Source organism: Myxine glutinosa, chromosome 7, assembly GCF_964187855.1.
Source record: "Myxine glutinosa chromosome 7, kmMyxGlut1.1, whole genome shotgun sequence".
Taxonomy (NCBI): Eukaryota; Metazoa; Chordata; class Myxini; order Myxiniformes; family Myxinidae; genus Myxine; species Myxine glutinosa.
The window spans coordinates 100,355,794-100,383,425 of record NC_136267.1 but is presented as its reverse complement, the minus strand read 5'-3'; the positions used below and the strand labels follow the sequence as shown (position 1 = coordinate 100,383,425).

Genomic DNA, 27,632 nt, shown 5'->3' with positions numbered 1-27,632 from the left:
ATGTTATGGGGGATACTTTTCACCGGCAGTGACTGGGAAACTTGTAGGGATAGAGGGAACAATGAATGGAGCCAAATCCAGGTGAATCCTTGAGGAGAACCTGCTTCAGAATGCAAAAAACCTTAGGCTGTGGCGAAGATTTACGTTCCATCAGGACAATGACCCCAAGCATACAGCCAAAGCAACACTGGAATGGCTTCAGAATGAGAATGTGAAAGTCCTTGAATGGCCCAGCCAAAGCCCAGATTTGAATCCCATTGAGAATCTGTGAAGAGACTTGAAGATTGCTGTTCACCGATGCTCCCCATCCAACTTGACAGAGATTGAACAAATCTGCAAGGAAGAATGGGAGAAACTCCCCAAATCCAGATGTGCAGACCTGATACAGACATACCCAAGAAGACTCAAAGCTGTAATCACTGTCAAAGGCACTTCTATGAAGTATTGACTCAGGGTGTTGAATACTTATGTAAATTAGATACTTCTGTATTTAATTTTTTAATATTTTGTAAAAAGGAGACTAAAAAAAAAATTCCACTGACATTACGGAGTATTATCTGCAGATCAGTGACAAACAAAAATCTCAATTTCATCTATTTTAAATTCAGGCTGTAACACAACAAAATGTGAAAAAAGTCAAGGGGTGTGAATACTTCCTGAAGGCTTTGTAGGTGTCTCACTAACCTCTACATACAGAACGGTACAGAATAATGATTGTATTGGGCCACATGAGCCATGAATACTCACCCACTGAGAGGCCACATGGGCCCTTTTTGTGCAATGTAGTTGGGCCATAAAGGCCCAAAAACTCCCGATGTCCCGATCTCAGGTGCTGTAAGGCTCTATGGTCACTGAGGACACCTGTAGTGCCGGGACCCAGGGCCCTGGTAAACAGCATCGGGGACCGAGTTGCTACCAGGTAGGGGGGGGGACCAGAAACAATACACTTCATCGACTCAAGGAGCAAGAATAGGAAGAGGCCCTATGGTGCACTGACCCTCACGTTCTTGTGAAAATTGCATCTGGATTTAGCATTGGTTAAGTACATGAAGTAGTGGATGAATGTAGGATTAGGGGAGTGATGCATTATAATTGGGATGAACACTTTGTTTTTGATTTTGTGCATGCGGGTTTGTAGACTAGGGTAGAGAGTTGTACTGTTCGGTAAGTAGAGTCAGGTCCCACACTGGTAGAGGATAAGGGGTCTTATACTTGAATCGATTGTAATTAGTCAGGCAGATAGGTGTAACAATTGTGGGTTTATACGTACAAGCATGAAATTTGGCACAGTCATAGATAATAGTCTAATGAATAATTCCAGATATGGACCCACCGCGAAAACGTCCTATGGTAGCCGTGGCGGCCATTTAACAAAATTGCCGCTTTTAGTCTAGTGGCTAGATAGGGGTCTCGTGCACCCCCCCGAAATATACTTCTCATTGGTGTCTATAGATAGGAGAAAATGTGTAGAAAATGATTGGCTATGTTAAATAGTTGAAAAAATGTCCCACGTATCATTTTTATGCAAATTAGTGCAAATTAGCAAATAAAATAAAGTGCAAATTAGCAAATTAAATAAAGTTTTTATTTATTTATTGCAACTTGTTATCGTATCTTATCTTTTTTTTCAGTTGGTGTTTCGAACAGCGAAATGTCTAAGAGTTATCAGCTAGTGGATCCACTGCAACCTGGACAATCAAAGGTGCAGGTACAGACGGATTGGAACAAGTGCGTTTTGTGCCAAAAAATCACACGAGAAAGTTTGCAATGCCCAGCAGAATCAAAACGGCACGATGTTGGAGTTGGTTATTCTACCATTGCCTTCAACATCAGACGTTTCAATGAACTTCACGAATTACCGATGCCACTAGAATTAGGACGCCTTGATGACGGGAATGGCATTGAAGCTACGTTTCTGGAGAACAATGCCAAGTGGCACAAATCTTGCCATACAAAATTCAATAATATAAAACTACAACGAGCAGAAAAAAGGAAATGCACACAGGGTTGCGACCCTGATGCTACTCCATCCAAGAAATACACTCGTCAAGTCGCTCATCATGAAGTGGCAGCATCGGATGTCTGTTTTTTATGCGAAGATGTGTCAACTTCCGAACCACTCCATGAGGCATCAACTTTTCGTCTAGACTCACGCGTACGAAGATGTGCATTGGACCTGCAGGACGAGAGGCTACTTGCAAAATTGAGTGCTGGGGACATGGTCGCACAAGATGCAAAATATCATCCAAGGTGTCTTGTTTCACTTTACAACAAAACTAAATCATTACAAGATAAACAGAAGATGGACACAACTGATAAAGTCAACCATGGGATTGCACTAGCCGAGTTGCTGTCATTTATCGATGAAACAAGAATAGATGAAGAGCATGCCCCTGTCTTTAAACTTGCAGATCTCGTCAAACTTTATTCTAATCGTCTAGAACAACTTGGAGTGGAGCAGCATGTCAGACAACATAGCACAGAGTTAAAAAATCGTATCCTGGCCCAAATCCCAGACCCTACGGCTCATAAGGAAGGGCGTGATATACTACTTGCCTTTGATAAAGATGTAGGACCTGCCCTCCGTAAAGTCTGCAAAGAAGACTACGATGACGAAGCCATATGTCTTGCAAGGGCAGCGGAGATAGTACGTAGAGAAATGTTCCAAACTGCAGCTACATTCACAGGTTCATTTGATGAGGACTGCCAAGTAAAATCAGTACCTCAGTCACTGTTGACTTTGGTGTCCATGATCCTCGACGGCCCCAACATCAAGTCTCAATCAGGTGATGGTGTAACCCAAGCAACCCTCAGCACAGCTCAGTTGTTGCAGTACCCACAACAACCTCGCACCCCTCCCAAGACATTGCTGACCCAAGCTGACACAAGAGACATTGCTGACCCAACTGTTGTTTCTACTGTTCAACAGGCTGAGGAGATAGGTCAACAGGCGAAGGTCAACAGTACAAGACCTTCGTAGCAGACCGTCGACTGGAGCGAACCGTACCTCTTACTGAGCCAATAAAGAAGAATAAACTCCCATTGTTTAGTCGATCGTCTCCAAGAGAATAATCCAAGACAAGTTTGCAAGTAACTTCGCTAAAGAGTGACTGCTCTTTATTCTCAAGACTCTACATTGCGTCTCAAACACGAGATGGTGATCTTGCAGAATTTTTCCGCCATGAAAACCAAGCATGTCCCCCGTCTTTATCTCAGCTTGGGAAGTTACGACTGGGAACCAAATCAGATCTATTGGTGTGTCTAGAGAGTTGTGCAGAGGTCAGAGGTGATGCTCCAAAACCAGATACTGACGTCACTATCCTTGACGGGGCAGTGTTGGTGAACGTTCTGAAACCAGTTGCTGCCAAAACCTTTGATGATTATGTGCTGAAAGTATTCTTGCCACACATACAAGGTCACTTGCAAAGAGCCTGTCGTGTGGATATAGTCTGGGACCAGTACCGTGACAACAGCCTGAAATCTCAAGCCAGGGACAAACGTGGGAAAGGCATTCGAAGGAGAGTTGACGGATCCACTGTTCTTCCAGGAAATTGGCAGCAGTTCCTGAGAATTGATGCAAACAAAACAGAACTGTTTGCCTTCTTGACAAAACACATCACACATCTTGTATCAGATAAGCAGATAGTCACCACGGATGGTTCAGATGTGACGTGCATTCCCGCACGCGACACCAGTCATCTTGCCCCATGTGACCATGAGGAGGCTGATACACGAATGATGATACATCTCGCGGATGCAGTCCGTGATGGATTTCAGAAAATTCTTCTGCGTACGGTGGATACAGATATAGTGGTATTGGCTGTGGCAGCAACAACCAAACTCAAAATCCAGGAGCTTTGGGTGGCCTTTGGGACAGGCCAGCACTTCAGGTATATTCCAGCACATGAAATTGCAGCATTCCTCGGACCAGATAAGTCACAGGCCCTCCCGATGTTCCATGCATACACAGGGTGTGACACAGTCTCGTCATTTAATACACGGGGCAAGAATACAGCCTGGGATACCTGGAAAGTATTTGACGAATTGACGCCAGCGTTAGTTCATCTCTCCACGGGGACAGCAGACATCTCTGATGACGTTGTGGCAGTGCTCGAGCGGTTCACCATTCTTCTCTACGATCGCACCAGCAATCTCGTCAACATAGACAAAGCTCGACAGGCACTCTTCACGAAGAAAGGACGAGCCATGCAAGCTATTCCCCCTACCAGAGGAGCCCTGGTACAACAAATCAAGAGGGTGGTGTACACGGGTGGCCACTGCTGGGGAAACATGCTCAAGGTTGTTATGGATCTGCCCTCACCTGGGGATTGGGGGTGGATCGATCCCCACAACTGGAAACCCCTGTGGTCCATGCTTCCTGAAGCCAGCATTTCATCAAGCGAGCTGATTTGTTGTAAATGCAAAAAGGGTTGCAAGGGACAATGCAAGTGCAAACAAGCTAGTTTGAAATGTACCGCTTTGTGCCAGTGTGGTGGAGAAAATTGTGACGTATAAACAAGATCAAACTGGAACTATCTAGTAATATAAGTTACCGTTACAGTGCTTGGTGGGTTAATTGACATTGCTGGCAACACAAATGCAAATTGTGGTCATTTGGAGAATAGAATTATGGCATATATGTGTATCTAGAGTCATTTCATTAGAACATAAAGAAGCATTTGTGTCGTCCGGTAAAAAATAATCGCGGTCAAAACGGCCATTTTGTAAAATGGCCGCCATGGCTACCATAGGACGTTTTCGTGGTGTGTCCATATCTGGAATTATTCATTAGATTATTATCTATGACTGTGCCAAATTTCATGCTTGTACGTCTAAACCCACAATTCTTATGATGGATACACCTATCTGCCTGACTAAATTGCCTCTTTATATTCCCATCCCCCATGTGACTTTATTAAATATACCTGGTCTCGGGGTGAATTTCAAACTGTCATGATCGTTCTTGCAATTAGACAAGTCTGTTGAAGGACTAATTGGTTACGGGCGATTGGCTCCATAACAAGACGGTGCCATGTGTCTCCCTGGCTTCGCTTGGCTGGTAATTAGTGATCAGGCGTGTGGCACCGATAGCGCAACACATCAGCTGACTCGGTTGTCCCACTGGTATGGTACCGGGGTGAATAGACCCGTGATTCAGCCTGGCACCGTTGCAGCCATTGTTGACTCAGTCCACTGGGATTTGTACCCGGACACTGGGACAGCCTGATGGCTAACAGCAATAATGTATATTTATTTATTTGGGAGGGGTTAGCTCAGATCATTGTGTGTGATATCACAAAGCACACCTGCTTTCCCTGTTTTAATGGTCAATATCAAACATCAATTTTACTGTTTTAGCTCACTTGGAACAAAAATTATTCAGGGAATAGCATCTCGCGTTATCCGTCGCTCAGTCAGGCAATGAGTCATGCTGTATGTAAACACTCTGAACTTCTCCAAAACTACACACACGATTTTGATGAAACTTCACCACAACCTTAATCACCCGTGATGTACCAAATTTTGTTCACAGCATTAAAAAAAATCAGGGCATTCCCTCCAAAAATAGGTACAGTCGTGGCCAAAAATATTGGCACCCTTGCACTTTTTTCAAATAATGTACCATTTCTTCCAGAAAATTGTTGAAATAAAAAAATATATTGGTATCCACATTTGTATTTCTTTGGTTTGCAGTGGAACAAAACAAAAAAAGCTGAAAGAATTACTAAATCTTAGCTTGTTCCACACAGGAATCCTAAAATGGCCTGGGCAATATTATTGGCACCTTTTAAAAGTTGTTAGAAACAATTAGATTTCAAGCAGGTGATTCTCCTTTACTTTGGAATTGAACTCACCTGTGGTGAGTTGCCAGTGCCTGCAATATAAAAATCGCTCATTCAACCAGTTTGAATCGAGAAAAGGAGTCATTCTGCTGTTTTGTGTCACTGTGTGTACCTCAATGAGCATGGAGAAAAGAAAGAAAACCAGAGAATTGTCTTGAGGTCAGACACAAGATTGTAGCAAAGGATGGACAATCTCAAGGCTTCAGGTCCATCTCCAGAGACCTTGATGTTCCTGTGTCCACCATACACAATGTTATCAGGAAGTTTAAGGCCCAGGGCACTGGAGCCAACCTCCCTGGACGTGACAGCAAGATAAAACTTGATCAAAGATTGCAACAAAGGATTGTTAGAATGGTGGAGAAAGCACCTTGATCAACTGCCAAACTGATTCAGACACAAGGTACGATAGTTTCAACTCGCACCATCCATCATCAACTCAATGAAAGGGGGTTCTATGGTAGGAGACCCAGGAGGACCCCACTGCTGAGAGAGAGACATAAGAAAGCCCGACTGGAGATTGCCAAAACATACCTGAACAAGCCAAAATCCTTCTGGGAGAATGTGCTGTGGACAGATGAGACCAAATTAGAGCTTTTTGGTAAAGCACATCATCTCTATGTTTAAAGAAAACAAAATGAAGCCTTCAAAGAAAAGAACACCTTCCCTAGAGTCAAACGTGGAGGAGGTTCAGTGATGTTTTGGGGTTGCTGTGCTGCCTCTGGTACTGGGTGCCTTGAGTGTGTGCATGCATGGCATCATGAAATCAGGAGATTACGACGGCATTTTGGAGCACAATATTTAGAAAGCTGGGTCTCCGTCGAAGGTCATGGGTCTTGCAGCAGGACAATAACCCCAAACACACTTCAAAAAGCACCCGGGAATGTTTCAAGACAAAATTCTGGACTGTTCTGAAGTGGCCAGGAATGAGGCCTAATCTAAATCCCATTGAACACCTGTGGGGAGATCTGAAAACAGCAGTTGGGAGAAGGCACCCTTCAAATCTGGGAGAAATGGAGCAGTTTGCACAGGAAGAGTGGGCCAAACTGCCAGTAGAGAGGTGTATAGGAATCTCATTCATGGCTATAGGAAGTGCTTGACTGCAGTTATTTTGTCCAAAGGCTGTGGCTACCAAATATTAAATCTCGGGTGTCAATAATTTTGTCAGTGCCATTTTTTTTTCTGATTTAAAAGGATATATTAAGTTCTGAATCAAAAACAAAGGTTCTGTAATATTAACAGTGAAATAAAGAATTGTGGAGACCAAATACTTTTGTCAATTTCAACTTATTTTTTCGAGAAAATTGTAAGTTATTTGAAAAAAGTGCAAAAGTGCCAATATTTTTGGCCATGACTGTATTTACCTTATTCTCCAATACATCTTTTGTGTGTCACCCACACATACCAGCGATTCCCTGGTTCTACCAGGTGAGCCCAGGGACATTGCCTCTATTTTTTAATATTAATGTTGATATAAGAAAAAAAATCAACCATGTACTATAATCCAATGCTGTATCTCACACATGCTCTTCACTGCACATGTCGCATAGCGAGATACTTCAACCCATGTTTGCTTGGTCTATGCTTCATGGTGTGTGCGTGACTTCCTGTGCGACAGGAACAGGTGATATAGCTGAGGTCGGCCTTGGTCGTGGACGATTTTACTCCATAAATGTCCCCCTCTCTGATGGAATTGCTGATGAAAAATATGTGGAGATTTGCCACAGGTGAGGTTAAAATCGTATATTATCCTCACTGCTATTTACGACAATCTGCTAATGCCAACGGTATTGGACACATGACCCCATGATTTGGACGATAACAGGTATCACAGAAATCTTTTGACTTGATTATGTCGCAATGACTGTATATACCAATTTACATTTTGTATCATATTGCAGTATTTTACAGTGGGTGCTCCTTCTTCATTGTTTGTTTAATGAATTATTTTTGTGATGAACATAATGCTAAATGTAAACGTGCCTTCGGGAATATTGGGTTGTTCTTTTTACGAATAAGCACTGAGAAACAGAAATCCATGTTCACTCGTACCATGAAAACGGTATAAAAGTGGCCGGGGCAGAATGGGACTGTGGTATCATCCATTGGACGAGGACCATGCTTTCCATGGCTTCAGCGACACAACATTTCCACACTGTTCCCCATGGGTGTATTTTCGTGGTTTCCATTGGCTAATAGTAGCTCATCCGCCTTTGGATGACATTTGCTCCATCAACGGTTGCACTACACCTCTCCGCTACCTGAGGTGCCACGAACCGGTCCAACTGGATGGATGCGTTTCAGGAGACACCATTTCCTTACTGGATGGCCTTTGTCAGGTGTTGTTTTTGCTCCTCCAACACAACGATGTGGCAGGTAACACTGGGTTACTGCACGATACCAGTGGTAGTCCAAAGACTGACCTGACTAGAAACCTGTAATGAAGCATGCTTTCATTCTTTCTGCATTGACAAAGACCAGCAGAGCTTCACATAAGTTTTCTCCTCAAGGGGAGATCATCACATCCACCATCTGACAGGGTGTGTTTCAGAGGGAAGCAAGCTGCAGTGGTCGACATTTAAGGATGGATTTCTGTTGATTGTCAAGTATTGAGAATTAGTAGTAGCATTGTCGTTTACATCAGTTGTGTGGAAACTGATGATGGAACTGTCAAGCTATCCTTGGAGACATGTCCCATATCCTCTCAAGTCCACTCACCATTGAACAATGACCTCTCAAAAAAACTGGTTGTAGTTCAGAACATCCATATTCAAAACTGAAGTCATCACTAACTAGAAGAGCACTCGGTAGAGCGTGAAACCTCTGCCGGCTGAACAGTTTACGTTTTGTATCCCACTGATAGGCTGGATCTGCTGACCTCAACCAAAATCAAATTGGCTTGGTCTTGTCATTTAATCAACTCGTGCACCATGTTTTGCCATAATCCATCCACAGCTTTTTGAAATATCATGCTATATATGGTTTTTGCCACATCTCACAATGTTGAAGAATCACTTCAGAAAGAAAAACAACCCTGGTGTTGGTGTAGCGGCTAGGGTGCCGGCTTAGGATCCTAGGATCCTGGGTTCGAATCCCAGTAGATCGCTGAATTAACGCCAGGGGGGTTGACTCAGCCTGTCATCCTTCCGAGGTCGGCTAATTGAGTACCAGTTCACTGGTAATTCCCTGTTTGTCGTTAAAGGCGGCAAAAAGGGTTGGCGTCAGGAAGGGCATCCGGCCGTAAAACATTGCTTCAAAAAGGGGACCGAAAAACAACAACAACCACGGTTCCCGAAAAAGGCCAACCCCCGCTTTGCGGGGAAAAATGGCCTCTAAAGGTGGTTATATGGTTTTTGCCACATCTCACAATGTTGAAGAATCACTTCAGAAAGAAAAAAAATTATCCGATCTGGATCTTCACCAAAAGCGAATCAATTAGTTTTTGTCACACACCCAACCTGTCCACTAAATTTCATCTGAAACATCTGAATCTGAAACATCTAAATTTCACCTGAAACATCCACATCTGAATCCATACACAACTTCGAGATATTGTGCTATATCTCATTTTTAGCCCTTTTGGGCCACACATTCAGCTACAACCTTTCTTGAACATATGGTGTCTCCAAAGATGGCCACCTCCACAGAATTCTCGGCCAAGTCCATTTTCTGCCATTTTGAACTGTTCAGTGTAATGGAATATGGCTCCCCACTGTGAACTGGTGCTGTTGCTTCCCTTCTTGTCACCCTTGAGCCCCTGGAAACTAAGTCCTTTGCATCATTGGAATCTTGAAAAATAAAACTGGGTCTCAAGATTCGCTCATTGTAGGCGAGTCTTTTATTGCCTCTATTCTGGTCTCTTTCTTCCTGCCCTCACTTTTCCTTCCAGGTCACATGCATTCCGGCAATAACCCTTTCCTTGTTACCCTTCCCGTCTCAACTCAATGCTCATCTCAAATCTTTCATGCCCCTCTTTTCTCACCTGTCAAACTGTCTTCCTGAGTCAGTTGTCGTGTGATCTTCTCAATATGATTTCAAGTCTGCTGCCTGCCACCACCTCATGGTCTCTCCCATATTCACAGGTGACCCTTACTACACCTGCTGAGACCCTGTTCTCACCCTTCTCCACCAATATATTTTCCTTGTGCTTTGGTGCATCAATTTGTTGTCCCACTATTTTCCCTTTGCTTCATTTCATCTATTGATCAATTACCCTCTTCCGTTAACCTTTGACATCTCTGTTAAAAAAATAGCAGAGTGACTTGCCTTGTGATGTTTATCAAAAACAAAGTCTAAGGGTACTCGGATTCAACACCGAATATGAAGGACATCATTCATTTTCTCTACTGGATCCAGGAATATTGAACTCTTTGGAGCACCCTAGATGTCAAACAGTTAACAGTCACAGTTCTGGACCATGCGAGCACATGAGAGAACATCACTTTTTCATCAAATGCTTCAAGTTGTATTGGGCTTTTTGCTTATTTCGCATTCGGCAACGTATTTAGAATGCTAGACCAAGTTATTCTGGATATGAGAGCCGCAGTTCACTTTTGGTGAATTTGTGAATGTGCGAGTTTTGGAATTACCTTTCAAGGTTGCTTCTACATGTGAGTGAGAGTTCTGCAGTGTCTTGCAGGCCGTGAGCACGACATTTTTGCCAGAGGCTGTGGTTTGCCAGTTGGGTGCTGACACACTGGCTGGTGACCCCATGTGTTCCTTTAATCTGACTCCAAAGGGACTGGGCCATTGCCTCCAGATTGTACTTGGATGGCAAAAGCCCACCCTGTTGCTGGGAGGTGGTGAGTTCCCCCTAATTCTATGAATGCCAGTGGTGGTGTTATCATCCCATATTTTTCATTATGGAAATGTATATATGTATATATATATATATATGAACCCTTTTTTTAATTCAGTAGGAAAAAAAATTAACTCTTTCTAACAAACACTGAATAGAGCAGAAGAGCTAGTACACTGAACGGAGCACAACATAACAGGACGCAAAAGGAACACGACGGAGAGTGGGGTACACCAACGACAGAGTATAAGGCCAAGATAGAGGGAGACTTGGACAAACATAGGGTGTGGGGAGGAATAGGGGTGGGCAGTAGAGGATGCATGGGGCATGGGAGAGGATGCATGGGGCATGGGGTCAACAAGATGGGTACAGAAGGAAACTCAGGAGGGAAAATTGGGCATTTGAAAGGACGAGGGCTTCAGGTGGAATTGGGGGAGGGTGTGGGGGATGGGTGAGTTAAAGAGGGTAGAAAATTTGATCATGGTCTTGGATTGGGGACGATCTGAGATGGCGGTGAACAAGTGATTTGAAGGCCTGGAGGGAAGAATGAGATTGAAGAGAATGTGGAAGTTGGTTCCACAGATTTGGAAAAAAGAACAGATTAGTGGAGGTGAGCAGTGATCCTGGATTTTGGGCGTTTCACAAGAAGGAGGTTGTTGGTGGATCGTGCGCACATCCTGCAGGACCCTGGGGAGAAGGGAGATGGGAGGGGCAAGGAACGCAAAGAGCAGAGGGTGCAAGACCAGAAAGGCGACGGTAGAAGACAGAGTGTCCACCGACCTGTCTGTGATGGCAAAGTGATAGGCCCATAGACTCTGCTTCATCGCGGAATATTCCAATTAATCATTAATGCTTTCGTTTGAACGGGAGATTTCAATAATGTTGAAGGCCTTGGTCATAGAAACAAGTTAGCTTGCATCTTCCCCCAAAATATAGTCATGAGACTTGGAGATTGAGACGTCCACAGAGCGAGCTGAAGGCCAAGCCACACCGTAAAAGAAAGCAACATAATGAAACCATGCCCCCACCCCAAGGCAGAAACCACAGCCTGATTATGCCCGGTCAGCAAAGTGACCCTGACAACTGAGTGCATTTTAGCCAATTAACCCAGAAAAAGACAATGCTGGTGATGTTAAAAACACCCTTTATTAATAATTTGGTCCAATTAAAATGATTAGCTTTAAATTACAGTATTGTCTTGTCCTTCACACACTAAACACAAAACTGGATGACAGTCTTCGCACATTATTCGCTGAAAGCCATCTGTAAAGCATGTATGGCGGCCTCAACTTGAATAGGACGGAATGCTGCCACCTCGTCGTCGAGGGTGAAGTAACCAAACATGGCACACAGGAGCATCATTGATGGCCGGTTACAGTAACCTCCCTCCCAAAAGCCTGCTGCTACATGTCTCCGCCACAAGAGATCAAGATACATGACCAGCTTATGCAATCTCTGACTGGCGATCATCAAATTAGACCGTGTCTTGTTCTCAGTTGTGGCCGAACGACAATGTCCAACAAGAAAAAGAGCAATCAGAGATTGCAACCCCTCGCCAGGATGTATTTTCAGTGGTTTTTAAGGCTTTTGTGTTAAAACAAATATGGCGGCCGAACCACGTGACCGATTAAGTCATCATTATTTTTTTTCTAAACTAATTTATTCCTAGATTATGCTCAAGAAGTGTCATCTTGATCGGATGAAGTTTTGTACTTGTCGAATTATGACATCATAATGGAGAAACCTATGACGTCATCATTAATATATTTTATTCCCCATGGAGAGTTCTTTACAATGAGCCATGTCTCAATTTTTTCTATTCAGCACTTTCCGAGATATAGAGGTGCAAAGTTTTTCGTTTTTTCCAAGATGGCGGCCGAACCACATGACCTGTGACGTCATCATTATTTGTTTTCTAAACTAATTTATTCCTAGATTATGCTCAAGAAATTTCATCTTGATTGGGTGAAGTTTTGTACTTGTCGAATTATGACGTCATAATGGAGACACCTATGACGTCGTCATTAATATATTTTATTCCCCATGGAGAGCTCTTTACAATGAGCCATGTCTCAATTTTTTCTATTCAGCACTTTCGGAGATATAGAGGTGCAAAGTTTTTCGGTTTTTCCAAGATGACGGCCGAACCACGTGACCGATGACGTCATCATTATTATTATTTCTCCACCAGTTTATGCCGACATGGCGCTCAAGAAATTGCACCTTGATTGGATGAAGTTTTGTACTTGTCGAATTATCGAATTATGACGTCATAATGGGGCCTTGGGCCAAGAGAGTTAAAAATTTGGCACAGTCTATTCCAGGGCAAGACAAATATTTGTGTAAAGTTTGGCGATTCTACGTGCAACGGTGTAGACATAGTAAATGCGAACAAACAAACAGACAGACAGACAAACAGACAAACCAACCGATCAACATACTTGACGGAATCTTTTCCGGCAAGTAACAAACAAACGGACTCAAATGCAATATCCTCTCCTCTGGCGAGGTTAATTACGGTGGGTGTGGCTATTCTCAAAAACAGTGGTTCTACTTTCTGCCCTGGTGGATCAACTATGAAGTACTCCTTAATTACTCATCAAACTATTTTCTGAATTAAATAAAAGTCATATATTATAAGCCTATAATCAATACTATCTGGAAGCATCGATCTATACCACATGAGTCGTCTTACCCAGTCATATCTTACTATAATTCACCAAATGTCTGTCCGTCCGTCTGTCTGTCTGTCTGTTCGAAGGTACCACAAAAATGGCTCAACCGATCGCAACGATATTTTGGGTGGGTATTCCTGGGACCACTGGGAGTTAAAATAGGCAATATTGTTTTTCCAATTTTTCCAAGTTTTCCAATTTTTCCAAACACGATGGAATAATATTTACCGATATGAACAGTGATGTGCTTTTGTTGAAATTATACGTACCAAAAGAGAGTAGATCGACTCCTGACGAACTCTTCCTTTATAAACGTTCGGCTCTGAAGTAACACGGCAGCATGTGCAAAGCGACTGATAAACAGGTGTAGCGGTCGCTTCTGTGTTACAGATTCGGCGTGCACTCTTCACACAAACGTGCGACTGAGAAAGACGTGCAGCGGCCGCTTCCGTTTTGCAGAATTAAATCTTTTTTCAAAATGGGCACCATGTACTGTTTAGATTTTGATGATTTGCGTATATCTCTGAAACCGCTCCATGGAAAACATTGAAACATGGCTCATTGTCAAGTAGTCACCTTGGGGAATAAGATTTGTTAATGATGATGTCATCTGTGCCTGCGTTATGACGTCATAATTCGACAAGTACAACACGTATCCGATCATTGTGAATTTTTTTTTCTCAGCAACTGTTGGTCTGATGGGCACGAAATTTTCACCATAGCAGCGCCTCCTCATGTAGAATATTTTAATGATAATCATGACGTCACAGGTCATGTGGTACAGGCGCCATCTTGGAAAAATCGAAAAATGTTGCACCTCTATATCTCCAAAACCGCTGCATGGAAAAAATTGAAACATGGCTCATTGTAAAGAACTCCATATGGGGAATAGGTGTTGTTAACGATGACATCATTGGTGCCATAATTATGACGTCATAATTCGACAGGGACAACGCTTAGTCTGATCAGTTTGAAATGTATTGGGCATGATCTATGCAACAATTATGTTAGAGAATATAAATTTATGATGTCATCGCTCACGTGGTCTGGCAGCCATATTGGATCAAAGAAAAAAAATGTTCAAAAACAGAAGAGTTGGCTCACAACAAGTTGACTGTGCAGGGTAAGTATTTTATGAATACTATCTAGTTCTGTTATTTTATCAGGGAAATATTAACTTTGATCCTTTGTTTTGAGTAGTGTAGGTGTAGGTGCCATGTTCGATAGAAGGTCTACATATTATGTGTCATGGACCCACAAAATAAATTGCATTACAAAAACCATGTGTGTTGGCATTCTCATAGGCTGTGATGCTGGTACCACAGGTTCAATTGTTACCTGTAATTCATGTAATTGCTCTACATATAATACATGTACAAGCTGCACCATTATCCTTTGACTTTAAAGAAGGGGAAAAAAATGGCAAAATGTTTTCAGTACATCTCATACTCGACCTTCACTCCTTTCCACCTCTACCAAACGTCTTCACCTTTTCTTCCTCATCTTCCCCACCCTGCATGTTTTACTCGTATCCCCTGATCCTTTTGTATATGAGACTCGCATGCCAATAACCTTCCTGATATCACAGCAATGGTAAGCATTTGTACACTTTTATCAACCATTTACAGAATATTTCTGCTTGGCCGTTTATCCAATTGAAAGCACTTTGTGATATCGGTTTTATGAGATCGTAATTTGAATCCTTTTGAAATGGTGACAACTTGTTACATTGAGCATCCTGATCTACTATATAAGAGAGCCGTTGGTCTGTGTCGCCATTTTTCTCAAAGATGGCTGGACGGATCTTCGTCAAACTTTCAGAGGTTCATCAGTGAGTGCGTGGGAGTGTTTTAGGAAAAAAGAAAAGAACAAAAATCAGCTTGTTTTTTTGGATTTTCAAAAATCGCTCTATAGTGCCTTAGCCTTTTTGATTAATGACGGTTATATACAAGTACACATTCAAATAAATAAATACAAAACAATCACCAGAGATTTGAACACAAATAATCAAACAATTCCGGAAGCGGTCGAAGTTGGAAGTAAGGCTTCTTCTTCTTCCTGAACGTCATCATATTTAACTCAGAAATGTGATCAATGGCACATTCAGCAGCATATATTCAACAAAAAGGTAAAATGATGATTTGACATTTGTGATGAATTCTGATTTGGATGTAATTGCTTTTCCATTATATTTGCCCTCATTTCAAATACTAGGGCATGCCCGTACTATATATATATCTAAAATTATATCCCCCCCCTCTATTTACATGAAATGGTTTGGTCCAAAGCGAACGGCTTGCGAGTACGGTGACAATCCCCCCCCTCTATTTACATGAAATGGTTTGGTCCAAAGCGCACGGCTTGCGAGTACGGTGACAATCCCCCCCCTCTATTTACATGAAATGGTTTGGTCCAAAGCGAACGGCTTGCAGAGTTTGGTAAAGAAATCGCCATAGCGTGCACGTAATTAGTTTTAAAACATAGTTTAACGGCAACATAGTTTGCCAACGTGAAATAAATGAATACGCTCTCAAATGTGCCGTCCGAGGCAGAGTCTGTTCGCCACGTTCGGCACACGTGATAGCTCGCTGCTCTCTGATTGGTTGAATCGTTTTTTGGACATAGCTCGGTAACTACTTCTCCGATTAATATGTCGCAAATTAGTTTTAATTAGTTTTACAACATAGTTTAACGGCAACATAGTTTGCCAACGTGAAATAAATGAATACGCTCTCAAATGTGCCGTCCGAGGCAGAGTCTGTTCGCCACGTTCGGCACACGTGATAGCTCGCTGCTCTCTGATTGGTTGAATCGTTTTTTGGACATAGCTCGGTAACTACTTCTCCGATTAATATGAAACCTTGAAAAGGCACATCCTCGGGTCCCCAGCAATATACCTGGCAAGTTTCAAGTATATCGGACCGGTAGTTGTCGAGAAACAGCGGTCACAGACAAACATACATACATACATACATACATACATACAAACATACAAACATACAAACATACAAACATACACACAGAGATTACTGGAATTATAGATAGATGTTCATGTTTCCTTTTTGCTTGAGCAATGCTGGGTACTCCAATACTTTACTCGGGGTACAAATACAAATACAACTTTGTCTGGTGGGTAACATAGGCTATGTGGCCGCGGCCTCATGCAGGGGTGTGGGGGACCAGGAGAGAGGTGTAAATTCTCTATGTAAATGTGTATCGGGTTGCACTTGCTCCACCTGGTGATGGTGGCAGAGGGTATTACAATTTCCTTTTTTACCTGGGCAACACTGAGGTTAAAGCACTCTTTGCACGGGTAAATTTTTCCTCCTTCCCTTCCCCTCTCCCTCCCCCAAAACGGAGGGGCATGTCAAAGCCACCCTCCCTCCCCCCAAAGATGGATATGTAGTATATCTTTCCTGTCCCTCTCCCCTCACCCTCACCTCCCCTCTCCTCCCCCTTCCACTCCCCCCACTCCCTTCCTCACCCCCCTCTCCTGCCCCCCTCACCCCGAGCAACGCCGGGTACTCCTGCTAATACAATATAAACAAGCATTCTGAGTATTGCGCTGCAATACATGTCCCCTACCGGCAGTCTGTCGTCCGGAAAACTGTTGGGGAAATTACCAAAGTTCAAAGTGCCATAACTTTGTCAAAAATGATCGAAACGTCGTGAAGTTCGAACGTGATCTGTGACTTATCATGAGGAAACCATGTACCAAGTTTGAAATCATTAGCATTAAGAGTTTAGAAAAAAAAGTCCGGAAAACTGTTCTTTGCGTGACGGACGGACAGACGGAGGGATGGAGTGCAAACCTATAGTCCCCTCCGGTGTACACCGGTAGGGGACTAACAAGAAAGAGCAATCAGAGATTGCAGACCCTCGCCAGGACATGTTCTTAGTGGTTTTTAAGGCTTTTGTGTTAAAACAAATATGGCGGCCGTACCACGTGATCTATGACGTCATTTTTTTTTTCACCACCAATTTATCCCTAGATCACGCTCAAGAAATTACATCTTGATCGGATGACGTTTTGTTCTTGTCGAATTATGTCGTCATATCACATCATTAACATATGTTATTCCACATGGAGAGTTCTTTACAATGAGCTATGTCTCAATTTTTTCTATGCAGCGCTTTCAGAGATATAGAGGTGCAAAGTTTTTCGGTTTTTCCAAGATGGCGCCCATACCACGTGACCTATGACGTCATAATTATCATTAAAAATTATACAGGAGGAGGTGCACCTATGTTGAAAATTGCCCGTCACGGTTGAGAAAAACGGTTGCAGAGAAAATCACATTTATTCTGTGTGGACAAACAGACAAATGGACTCCAATGCAATACCCTCTCATTTGGCGAGGGTAATTATCTTGGGTCAAATGTTAGCCATGTATGGGCTTGTTCAGTAACAAAGGATGAAATATTTAGTTTAGAAATTACAAACTACTCTCGTCATAGACGTTGGCATTGCGGAGATGTTGGCAAACTTTTGATGTGGTGTAGACAAAACCGAGTTGGACATTTGGAACAGATTATTATCGATTATGAGTCTCTAACAGTTTGCACCAACCGAGTGATTGCTTCTTTTTTTTCTGCAGGTGGTTATCACCTGGCCAACACAGCCCGCTGCTGGACTTACCTCACTGCACTCGTGCTGGGTCAAGTCTTGGCCTCTGAGATTCCTGAGCACGAGGTCAGTAAAATGTTTCTAAAGCTGCCAAATGAAAGTTTGAATCTAACTTTACGTGCACATTTTATTCTTTAAAATTATCTTCAATGGACAAAGATGGTTTTGTATGTTGCAGGCCTAATCTATGAATGATGATGCTGTAAGCCATTTGCCTTTCTTCTGTTTTTGGGGTAGGGAAGGGGTGCGGTTAACCCCATCTCCACTAAGATAAGTGCTTCACAGGCCATATTGTTCAAAATGGTAATATTTAATTTGGTATCTGGGAAAGCCAAAATGATCCATATGGAACAATTCCTCTAATTTGTATTTTTTTCCCCCCTTTTTAAAATGGGGTTTCGCTTCTGAAAGTTCGGTTTTACTGACACGGCCCGATGATACAGTTTTTCACAGAGTATGGACCAGATTACTTACTGGAAGTCACACCAGGTTGCCGCTCAGACACGAACAATCCTGCCTGTTTGAATCAAGTGCTTGCTGAAATCAAAGGTAGGACTCGGAATCCTACCTATTTGGAAGATACCTCGTAAAAATTTGATCTGGTATGATGGGTTAACAATACACATACATTGGTAATACATTGCCGTGTACTCGGATCATAATACTCTGGCCCTAAATGTAAACTTTTTCACACAGAGAACTTAAGCTTTTACCCTCGATGCAAAATAACACAAGAAAAAGAGCAATCAGAGATTGCAAACCCTAGCCAGGATGTATTTTCAGTGGTTTTTAAGGCTTTTATGTTAAAACAAATATGGCGGCCGAACCACGTGACCGATGACGTCATCATTAATTTTTTTTCTCAACTAATTTATTCCTAGATTATGCTCAATAAATTTCATCTTGATTGGACGGTTTTGTACTTGTCGAATGATGACGTCATAATGGAGGCACCTATGACATAATCATTAACATATTTTATTCCCCATGGAGAGTTCTTTACAATGAGCCATGTCTCAATTTTTTCTATTCAGCGCTTTCGGAGATATAGAGGTGCAAAGTTTTTCGGTTTTTTCCAAGATGGCGGCCGAATCACGTGACCTATGACGTCATAATTATCATTTAAAACATTCTACAGGTGGAGTTGCACCTATGGTGAAAATTTCATGTCGATCGGACCAACGGTTGCAGAGAAAATCATATTTATTCTGTGCGGACAAACAGCAGTAGTTAGGGTAGGAATTCGGAATTTGTTCATGATTCTGGCAATAGCTCACCTACTCTTTGTGAAGGACACCGTGGGATCTTTAACATCCACCAACTAATGCAGGCAGATGGGACATCCAGTTTAACGTCCAACCGAGGGAGTGCACACACATTGATGAATCACCCTGCCTGTGAAACACTGGGACGACAGTTCATAGCTGGGTCGGGATTCGAACCCAGGCTAGACAGCTTAGAGGTGAGTGTGCGTACATGTAGGCAATCATTTTCATGTTTAAGCTTGTGCAGTGTATAGTCAGTGTACAGGCAGTGCATGTCGTGAGTGATGTACGAGGGGTTTATATGTCAATATTTAATCAGGTCTCCATCGGGTCCTAAATGTCAATATTTTAAATATCAATTTTTCCCCCTTTTTTTTTTTTTTTTTTACGAATAAGCACTGAAAAACAGAAATCAATGCCCATTTAAACAATGAATACAAAATATCAAAAGTGCAATGAAAAAATAAACAAAAATACAAGTACAGTACATTAGGCTTTAAGATATTTGTGTGCTCTGGAGCAGAAAGCCTTAGTGGTGTTGGGTGACCGACAGTGGCATCCGGTAGACTGTTCCACACAAATATTGCGGGCATACAAGAGCAATCATGCCGAGCAGGTGACCACTTGCCAGTAAGACCCTGCACAGCATAGCTTCCAAAGGTGGTACTTGTTCTGGTTGACCTTGATGGAGTCCATGATGGAAGTAACATGGACTTTAAAAGCATCATCCAGCTTCTTAAGATGTATGGTACTTGCAGACATCCATGCAAGAGGCGCATACTCCATTGTGCGTCAGACATGGGCTCTGTACACTCAGATTCGGCAAGGTGGATTCAAACATGGAGCAATACTACGATGGGCATGGAGTCCTTGTCCAGCTCTAACAGCAATGGAGTTCACATGAGACTAAGAGCCCAAGCTCCAAGAGAACCTGACTCCAAGCATATCCAGCTCCTGTACTTGGTGCCGGTGTTTGCCACCCTTGAAGAACTCTGGAGGCTGCTCATGAGGTAGTCATCTACTGATAGACAATGACCTTGCATTTCTCAATAGCAAACAGTACCTTCCATTTCTGCCCCCTCATAGATCTTCTGTAAATCCTCCCTCAGATACATGGTGGCATTCTCTTCATCCAGCAGGTGGTAAGTAGGTAGTACATGGTACTATCATTGGCATAGAGCCTGGTAGGATTATGCAGGTTGTCAAACATCGCTAATGTACAGTAATAACAAGGTGGGCCCAATAATTGATCCTTAAAGTACTGATGCATTTATTGAAGTTAAATTTGATATTTGGCCGTTGACCACTACCTAGGTCTGCCCATCAAGTAGCTGGATAACCACTGCAACAGCTGCCCTCCAACTCCATTAACATTCAGCTTGGCCAGCAATCCCTTGTGCCATACTCTATCAAATGCAGCTTCGATGTCAACTGACACAATTGTATCGGCTCAACAGGTGTTGAGACAAGACATCCACTCATAACTCAGGTGCACAAGAAAGTCAGGGTTTGAATTACCAGGACGGAAGACAAACTGATTGTCGCTGATGAGGTCATTTTCAATGAGATGTTTCCTCAGTGTAGCGTTTATAACTGTCTCCATAACCTTGAGAACGCAGCTTAAGAGAGTGATTGACCTGTAGTTGTCTGGAACAGAGCATGAGATAGTTGTACTTATGCACTGGCACTACATTGGCTATCTTCCAGGAGGAAGGGAAGTGGCCACGGCTAAAGCAGAAATGTAACAGTTTGGCAAGAGATGTGGCAAAGACTGATGCGCACTCTTTGAGAACTCTATTTCCTATTCCATCAGGTCCTAATGCCTTATTTATGTCTAGCTTCTGGAATATCCATCCATGAGGACGAGTGTCAATGCGAGCTGTGAGATCAGGAGGGTCTTTTTCAGTGTAATCTAATTGTACACTTTACGTTTAATGCGAAATGATCACAGAAGATGTACATTATCTTATGAGAGATAGTGAATGTCTGACCATCCTTCGACAAAAATCTGTGTTGACATTGTTCGACAACATGAATCTCTTTGCGGGCCGGATCTGGCCCTAGGGCCGTAGGTTGCCTACCCCTGTTCCATGAGGTCAGGATACTAGAATGTCATCCTTCCCTAGTATCCTCTTCACTGCCCACCACTAACCATGGGGTTTGGTTACTCCAGTAATCAGATCATCTTTTGTTCTCTGGAAGTCTTTTAGCCTCCTTCTCCACTTTCTGTTCGTTCTGCCTTGCCCCTATCAGAGCATCATGGGAAACAGCACAAGGGATCTTACTCAAATTATTATATGCCAGGCAGACAGATTTTCCAGCCATTCGGCAAGCCTCATTAAACTTTTCAATATCGGTTGGTAGAACGGTGAGTTTTCTATGGGGATTAATTTCTCCATACCTTACCTGATGATTGTCTCAATGTTGTTTCAAGCTACGTCAGGATCTCCAAGTGTTTAGGACTCGATCCCATGCCCTGCTTTGCAGATGCTGCTTGAGAGGTTCCCAGCTTGCTTTTTTTTGTAATCCCATAATCACCGTTGGTACTTGATGATTTTGGTGGCTTTTTGAAGATTATCTCCCCTGAGCTATGGCCGGATGTTCTAATGTTGGCCTTCACCTTCACGCTTGGATTTTAATGAGTAGCAGAGCCACTGATGACCAAGTCCAGTAGATTATCACCACGGGTACGGTTTTTCACCATTGGTCCAAACCATGCGTCAGAAAAAGGTTGTAGCATGCAAATGCAGCTCCATCAGATTGGGACTTGCTACCTAGCCACTCCTGGTGATGTACATTTAAATCACCTAGAATCTTCATACGATCTGAACCAGTGGTTTGGGTGGACAGAATACCGGTAATCAAACAAGTAGTCAATAAGTCAGTTGGTTCCAAACAGGGAGCCAGGCCAATGCACAGCGACAATCAGTAGGTACCCTGCCTGTATTTTCACAGTGCACCAGATAACTTGTAGCTCAGGAGGTTCCAGGTTCTGATGTTGAACGTGGAGTGTATTGCAAAACCTAATAGCAATTCCACCCCAACCGTTACGGCAATATAGTCTTGTAGGTGGCTTCTGGTATCCATTGAGCTGCACATAACAATCGGTCACAGTAGAATTTAACAGTGATTCAGTAGCAACAATAGTGTCAGCTTTACTTTGCTTGGCTCTATGGGAAAGCACTCCAATATTTGTCCTAAGACCGCAAACATTACCATGAGTGGTGATGCCAACACGCTCTCTTCACATTGTTCAAACTTGGCCTGAGAGATAATGGAAAAACCTATATCACGATAATGGACCTCATTATCATGATTATCGTGATAATATAAATAATGTAATTAGTGCCTTGAGAACCATGTAGCATACAATAACAATTCACATCGGAACAAACTGAATAGCCATGGAGTTACCTGTGTTCGTACTCTTTATTTCATAATTCTGTTGTAATTTGTTTAAAGAGAAACCTCATTTTGCCTGGAAGAAATCACTTTGCTCTGTTTGCCGAGCGACTGGACGAGCAGTTTGCAAAGCGGTTGATACGGAACATCTGGCTTGGCAAGCAATAGCAAGCTGCTTGCTAACGGAACACACTAAGACAGTTGCTTGCTAATTGGAACATTTATTAAGAAAGTCATATATGACTATCTTCAGACATTTAAAATAACCCCTTTGATGTGGAACTTCGCAAATAATAAATGCTAAGTAATCCCATGTTGTGACACCAATGGGATAAAGAAATAAATTCATGAAACACGTCACCAGTGTTGCCTGCTCCATTATGTCCAATGAGAACGGTGAGAGGAAAAAAGAACGAGATGTAGTTGGTTGTTTTGATGTTTATTGCTTAACGATATAAAATTTCAATTACATTTAGGGGAGTATGCATTACATACGATATCAACTGCTTTATTGTGTATTGCTGCAATTAATACGGGTATATCTTTTGAGAGAAACGAAACACACTAAACACGAAGCTAATTCAATATGCGGGTTCAAGGTGCAATTTACTTATTACGCATGCGCAGCAGTTATCGCGATAATTAATTTCCCTTGTCGTTATCGCGACAACAAATCGAATGCATGATTATCGCCCCACCATGATTATCGCCCATGACTAGTTCGAACGCATTAGGGTACCCACAGTTGTGGCCAAAAATATTGGCACCCTTGCACTTTTTTCAAATAATGCACCATTTCTTCCAGAAAATTGTTGAAATTAAAAAAATATTTGGTATCCACAAATGTATTTCTTTAGTTTTAAGTGGAACAAAACAAAAAAAGCTGAAAAAAATTACTAAATCTTAACTTATTCCACACAGAAATCCTAAAATGACCTGGACAATATTATTGGAACCTTTGAGAAATTGTTAGAAATAATTAGATTTCAAGCAGGTGATTCTCCTTTACTTTGGAACTGAACTCACCTGTGGTGAGTTGCAGGTGCCTGCAATATAAAAATCACTCGTTCAACCAGTTTGAATAGAGAAAAGGAGTTATTCTGCTGTTTTGTGTCAATGTGTGTATGGCAATGAGCATGGAGAAAAAAAAGAACACCAGAGAATTGTCTGAGGAGGTCAGACACAAGATTGTAGCCAAGCATGGACAATCTCAAGGCTACAAGTCCATCTCCAGAGACCTTGATGTTCCTGTGTCCACCGTACACAATGTTATCAGGAAGTGTAAGGCCCATGGCACTGTAGCCAACCTCCCTGGATGTGGCCGCAAGGGAAAACTTGATCGACGATTGCAGCGATGGATTGTTTGAATGGTGGAGAAAACACCTCGATCAACTGCCAAACAGATTCAAGCCGATCTTCAGACACAAGGTGAGACAGTTTCAACTCGCACTATCCGTTGCTAACTCAATGAAAGAGGGTTCTATGGTAGGAGACCCAGGAGGACCCCACTGCTGAGAGAGAGACATAAGAAAGCCCGACTGAAGTTTTCCAAATAACACCTGAACAAGCCAAAATCCTTCTGGGAGAATGTTCTGTAGACAGATGAGACCAAATTAGAGCTTTTTGGTAAAGCACATCATCTCTATGTTTACATAAAACAAAATGAAGCCTTCAAAGAAAAGAACACCTTCCCTGCAGTCAAACATGAAGGAGGTTGTTATGTTTTGGGGTTGCACTGGGTGCCTTGAATGTGTGCATGGCATCATGAAATCAGGAGATTACCAAGGCATTTTGGAGCGCAATGTTCAACCCATTGCCAGAAAGCTGGGTCTCCGTTGAAGGTCATGGGTCTTGCAGCAGGACAATGACCCCAAACACACTTCAAAAAGCACCCAGGAATGGTTCAAGACAAAATGCTGGACTGTCTGAAGTGGCCGGCAATGAGTCCAGATCTGAATCCCATTGAACACCTGTGGGGAGATCTGAAAACAGCAGTTGAGAGAAAGCACCCTTCAAATCTTGGAGAATTGGAACAGTTTGCGTAAGAAGAGTGGGCCAAACTGCCAGTAGAAAGGTGGAGGAAGCTCATTCATGGCTATAGGAAGTGATTGACTGCAGTTATTTTGTTCAAAGGCCGTGCTACCAAATATTAAGTCTAGGGTGTCAATAATTATGTCAATGCCATTTGTTTTTATTTTCTGATTTAAAAGGATATTTTAAGTTCTGAATCAAAAACAGGTTCTGTAATATTAACAGTGAAATAAAGAATTGTGGAGACCAAATACTTTTGTCAATTTCAACTTATTTTTAGAGAAAATTGTGAGTTGCAGTATTTGAATAAAGTACAAGGGTGCCAATATTTGTGGCCATGACTAAGTGGTTGGGGAAGAATTGCACCCTCATCACTGTGACCCTCACCATTTATTGCTGGGCAAACAAGATAGCTCAGGTAGTGTACTTGTCTTTAATTCCTCACTCTGATGAACTCATTGATGAACTCACTCTGATGATGAGCTGTGCATTTAATTCCTCACTCATATAAACCGTCACCCTGATGTTTCACAGGCAGGCCGTCACATCATGAGTGTTCTGTCCTTCAGTGGGATTAAGCCGGGTGTCCAATCTGATGGCATTGATCAGCGGATATGAAAGACGTCACAACGGCTTTCGAAAAGAGTCGGCAATTGTGTGAGATTACACATTTCAGCCCTCATTTGTGGGTCTCAAATGTTTCAGCCCTGTGGCACTGCCACTTCTCAGTAATGATACAACCAGTGGGACAAATTCAAAATTTAATGTCGGTCCAATATACATTTCCGAGTAGAACATTTCCTGCTGTTTTATTGTTATTATTTTACTGTGTGTACTGTGTAAGTACAACATCTCAACTGATTTCACACACATTTGGCTGAATACAATCTTTATTTGCAACAAATAATAATAAAATACAAAAGTATCATCATGTCACTCTCATGTATTAAGACCAGGTTGTCGCATTGAGCTTATCAATCTCATGTTTAGTGCATTTACCTGCATGGCGGGGGGTGGTAGGGAGACCATGGCAGTGTTTGCACCAGCTGTCGCTGTTGAGACAGCGCCATAAGAGTCCAAGGGCAGAGTCACATCACGATAAAAGAGTTATCCATAAATACCACGTGTGCACCACTCCCCTTCTGGTGCAATACATTTTTTTCTCTTCTCAAGTGTGACATCTTTGCATTGACATTGGTTTTAATATCGGATGTCTAAAAATGAAATAAAGCTATTGTTTCCGCTCACGCCAGTGGTTAAAAGGGACTTTCGTTAAATCAATGAGCAGTTGGTATTGTCTGGGTAAAGTTAGGAGCTATTTTCAATGTCGTTAAGCATTTCCTTTGCACCACTATCCGCATACTTGTGTTTACAGAAAACCTGAAGCACATACATGGTTTAAGGCCACCTCCATCCTCTAACTTCGAAAAGAAAGAAACCTCGGACGGTGCATCATTGGACAAATGGTCTCAAAACTAACATGATTTGCGAGAGTGATCAACCCGGAGGAATGGACGCACACGAGTTCTCCTTCAGCTTGAAATGGGCCAGGTCTTTGTCAGGCAACATTTAGTTCATTATTTGCAGCATTGTTTGCCTGGCATATTAAAAGTAACATGTGATTGGTTAGTGGAAGGTCGCTGGTAGATCCCATGGATAACTTAGCCTTCCGTTTTGACTCGGGAGACTTGTCCTTTTGTGTGCTTCGAATTTAAATCCGCTGTGCCATTATTGCATTTCATTCCTTTTTATTTATTTATTGTGCTCGTTAGTGATAGCAGTCCAATCCAAATTCCAGCAAGAAAACTGTCAGAGGTTTCATTGATTATTGGTACATTTTCCCATTTGATTCACATTTTGTTTGCTTTTTGCCAAAATGGGATATTTTTTATTGAATGTCTTTATCAAACCTCTTATGTTGTTTTTATCATTATAAACTGGTTTGACAAAGGTGTAATGGAACGTGCCTATATTTATTGTAACCAATGAGGTTTTTTGGGGGATTTTATGGACAAATGGAGAGATCAGAAAAATGTTGTTGATTTCATTTCTGATTTCTCCGTTTGTCAATTTGGTATCCTCTGTTGTGCTAAGTCCTCACTAAATCCCAACCTCTCGCAACCTACCAAGGTCTTTGTTCATCGCTCATTGCATTGCAACAGATGTGTATAAATGTCGTTTTGGAATAAAGACTTACCAGAAACCTGTATTGATTTGCTCCACATTTTCATTAACCCTCTAACAGGCATTTGAGGTGTGTCGCTATATTTGATATACAGTACTCCTTCTCCAACACAACTGTAATGTATTTCTGTATAACATGTGGAACCTTTTTTATTTATTACAAAATTAACAAGGTACCTTTGGGATTGGTATCGACCCTACTTGTCTGTTGAGATGATTAAAGTCATTTGTAGGATTAGCATTGAAGCTGGATGGGTAATGTACTTATACCTTGTACATGATAAACTTTAAATGCTCTAAGATTTGTACTTTGTGATTAATAAAGCCATTTTTTAGCATCCTAACCAGACTGATATTTTGCTTCCTATTCATAGTAACACGCAGGCAGTAAATATTGTGTATTTTAATTGGTAATGATCAGAAGGGAAATTCCTCAGCAAAGCACTGAGAAATGACTAACTGGTCAAAGTTATGCCAGACTAATCCCAGGAACAATCTGCCTCTTATTGCAAACATTGTGGGTCATGTCCATGACAACTGCAATACTGCAGTATTTCCTGATTAATTTTTTTCATAAACTCACACACTTTCCTGGTCAGATCTTTGTCTTGCTGATTATCACCTACAAGGCATCCATCATGTCCAATAGGTCCTGTCCAGGGCTGCTCTCACCTGTGCTGGCCTGTAGAACAGCAGAATTGCTATGCAGATCCAGCAGCACCTTCTGCAACTCTGGTGCAACCAGCTGTGATTGCTATGAAGCACACCATGAGAACAGATATCCAGGTATAAGTATCAGACCATACAGTA

At 42.2% G+C, this 27,632-nt stretch overlaps 2 protein-coding genes across 6 annotated transcripts in view; one reads left to right on the top strand and one right to left on the bottom strand.

Moving 5' to 3' along the window:
- HDAC8 (histone deacetylase 8) overlaps positions 1-26,845 on the top strand; it is an 80,098-nt gene extending 53,253 nt beyond the window's left edge. For 2 of the 3 annotated variants that reach the window (XM_078782042.1, XM_068123165.2), the window contains 5 exons: positions 7,459-7,567; positions 10,470-10,642; positions 17,912-18,006; positions 18,384-18,489; positions 26,014-26,845. In XM_078782042.1, coding sequence (XP_078638168.1) covers positions 7,459-7,567; positions 10,470-10,642; positions 17,912-18,006; positions 18,384-18,489; positions 26,014-26,117 — 587 coding nt within the window. In that variant the 3' untranslated portion in view covers positions 26,118-26,845. The remainder of the gene's footprint in view (positions 1-7,458; positions 7,568-10,469; positions 10,643-17,911; positions 18,007-18,383; positions 18,490-26,013) is intronic. The other variant, XR_013624122.1, reaches the window with a different exon arrangement.
- OSCP1 (organic solute carrier partner 1) overlaps positions 25,383-27,632 on the bottom strand; it is a 65,472-nt gene continuing 63,222 nt past the window's right edge. For all 3 annotated transcript variants that reach the window (XM_078782045.1, XM_078782043.1, XM_068123167.2), the window contains exon 11: positions 25,383-27,576. In XM_078782045.1, coding sequence (XP_078638171.1) covers positions 27,445-27,576 — 132 coding nt within the window. In that variant the 3' untranslated portion in view covers positions 25,383-27,444. The remainder of the gene's footprint in view (positions 27,577-27,632) is intronic.